At 66.2% G+C, this 2,777-nt stretch overlaps 1 protein-coding gene across 1 annotated transcript; it reads left to right on the forward strand.

The window, feature by feature from the left end:
- Positions 1 to 228: 228 nt before the first annotated feature.
- On the forward strand, positions 229 to 1,475 carry C10H11orf96 (chromosome 10 C11orf96 homolog). Its single transcript, XM_017978037.3, has one exon. It carries the CDS (start codon positions 495 to 497, stop codon positions 861 to 863), a length of 369 nt encoding a protein of 122 aa, XP_017833526.1. The 5' UTR covers positions 229 to 494; the 3' UTR covers positions 864 to 1,475.
- The last annotated feature ends 1,302 nt before the right edge of the window (positions 1,476 to 2,777 follow it).

Consider the following 2,777-nt stretch of genomic DNA (forward strand, 5'->3'; position numbering starts at 1 on the left):
CTCGGCTTCTTCCGGAACCCCCGCGGGCGGGGCCTGCCTTCCGGAGCCGGGTTGACGAGGGGCGGGCGGCGCCGGGGAAGGGGCCGTTACTTTCCCAGAGTGGCGGGGCTACGTCAGGCGGAAGGGCGCGGGGAGCGCACGCTTTAAATGGCATTCGCTGTCATCCGAGCTCACAGCCGTGTGGGCAGCCGCGGGCTATATAAGCCGCGAGCCGGGCCGCCGCGGGGCAGACGGCGACAGCAGCGGCGGCGAGCGCCTCGGAGCGCGGCGGAACAGCGCCCCTCCGAGCCCCGGCGCCCCCCGACGGGTCCGCCCGCCCGCCGTCCCGAGGAGCGCCGGCCCGGGCCCGCGAGGGCCGCCGCCACCCCGCAGCAGATTTGGATCCCCCGCCCGGCGAGCCCCCGGCTGCTGCCTCCCGGGGGGCCCCGGCGCAGCGGCCGTCCCCCGAGAGCCCCGGCGCCCCGCAGCCCGGCCCCGCAGACGCCGGAGGCGCCATGGCCGCCAAGCCCGGCGAGCTGATGGGCATCTGCTCCAGCTACCAGGCGGTGATGCCGCACTTCGTGTGCCTGGCCGACGAGTTCCCGCAGCCCGTGCGGCCCGCCAAGCTGTCCAAAGGCCGGGGCCGGCTGCGGCGGCCGCGCCAGTCTCGCTTCAAGACTCAGCCGGTGACCTTCGACGAGATCCAGGAGGTGGAGGAGGAGGGGGTGTCCCCCATGGAGGAGGAGAAGGCCAAGAAGTCGTTCCTGCAGAGTCTGGAGTGCCTGCGCCGCAGCACGCAGAGCCTGTCGCTGCAGCGCGAGCAGCTCAGCAGCTGCAAACTGAGGAACAGCCTGGACTCCAGCGACTCCGACTCGGCCCTGTGAGGGGTGCCGCCGGCGGGAGGGACGCGCGCGTCCGCCGTCCGCCCGGAGACCGACGTGCGAATCCCGAGAGGGCCCGCGTTCTGCCCCAGAGGGACCCCCAAGGACCGGGGACTGCCGCCCCTGGCGCGCTCTGACTCCCGCCGCGCTGCGAACTGGTCGGTGCGCCCCTCGCCGAGCTCGCCCTTGCCCGGGGGCGCCGGGAGCGGGGCCGCTTTCCTTGCCCTTGTAAATGTTTATTTTTTAACTCTTCCCAGTGCGAACTCTGCTGTGAGTGTGTGCGGGAAGGCGCGCCCGCGCTGAGTCGGCCGCGGGTCGCCCGGGTCGCCGCTCCACGCCCTTGTCCGAAGGTTTGCAACTCCGATTTTGCACACGGCTCCACCGTGCCCCCCAGCGCACACCCGTTCACACTCACGCCAACACTCTCGCTGAACACTTTTATAATGTTAGGTGCGGCCGTTAGGACTTGGGGCGCAGCGCAGCTACTGCTGCGGCCGGAGGATTGATATTTATTTTTGCATTGCGATGGCTGAAGGCGTTTAACGATCTTTTTACTTGGATATGTCTGTGAGGCTCCTGAACGGAGACAAATAAAGTCAATATATTTGCACAGTGCATTTCTTCAGGCTCTTGACTTTTTGAACCTTCGGGGCCGAGGCTCCCAGACTGGGGGAAGTCGGGGAGGGGGTGGCAGGGGGATGCCGGACCACGGAGCCGGGAGTGGAGCTACCTTCACAAGCTTCGGTCCCCGGAACGAGGTCGCACCCCCGGTGCGCGTGTCGGTTGCCTGCCTCCCCAAGAGAATCCACCCCGGGTCCAGAGCTCTCCTGCCTCGCTGGCCTGTTCCCCATTGCCAGCATCCGGGCTGGAGTGAAGCCGCAGGCGGCTCTGAGGCGGCGCTGAGGATGGGGAGCTGTCTCCGTGCAGTTGACTTCCCCAGGCTGGGGTCAGTGTCCTCGCCCCGCATCCGACACAGAGGACGCACCACCCTCTGCGCCCACTCCTGGCGGCGGGTGGGGAGATGCCGGAGCTAGCAATGCGAGATGTTTGGGCTGGTCAAGAGTGTGGGTGCGCGCTCGCTGTCGCGGGCAAGTGACCCCCTGACCGCAGCTGGCTCAGCGCAGTGCCGGGCGCTCCCGCGCTGCGGGGGAAAACCGCGGCCGCTAAGTCTCCAGCCCTTCTCTGCGCCCCGCAGGGTTCCTCCAGGAGGGTGAGGCATGTCTTTGGTTAGAGCCCGAAGGGCACCTGGGTAGCACTGAGTCCTTCTCTTCTCCTCGCCCCTGCCTTTGTTTACAGATGAGGAAACAAGCCCATGGTCACAGGGAGAGGAGCGCCCCCAGTCCTCTGGACTCCGGGTCCAGGACTCCTTGCACCGCAGGATTTTTTCTTTCCAATGCTCTTCAGCCACTGTCCGAATCCCTGTCTACCTCCTAAATCCTCTGGGTTAGCAGTGTGGCCGGGCCACCTGGCGGCAGATGGCCACCAGGGTAACAAGCTACGTTTGGTTGAACAGGCAGGTCCCCACCCTGAGGCCCTCTTCCAGCCCCTTCCTCCAGGATTACTCCAGGGCTGACCCGCCCTGACGGGTTTAGGGCTCCTGCTCTGGTTGCAGCGTCTCTGTGCTCTGTCGCCCTCTGGTGGCGGGGCTGGTGTGTGTGTTTGGGGTGGGCAGGAATCTCCTTAGGAGATACCCATTCTCTTAGCTGCAGGCTTAGCTCTGGAGAAGAGGACAGCAGAGGAAATGAAACAAAGAAACAAAAATAGAACCACAGGGCCCGAGGGGGTTTCTTCTCTCGGCTCAGAGAGAGCACAGGCCATGGTCTTGGTCGCTGTGGTATTTGGCCCGTGCCCCAGTCCCTGAGAACACACTGGCCGTGGCAGTCCCAGTGACGGGTTCCATTGTGGTGGGGTGTCATG

The sequence above is a fragment of the Callithrix jacchus genome, chromosome 10 (assembly GCF_049354715.1).
Source record: "Callithrix jacchus isolate 240 chromosome 10, calJac240_pri, whole genome shotgun sequence".
NCBI lineage: Eukaryota > Metazoa > Chordata > Mammalia > Primates > Cebidae > Callithrix > Callithrix jacchus.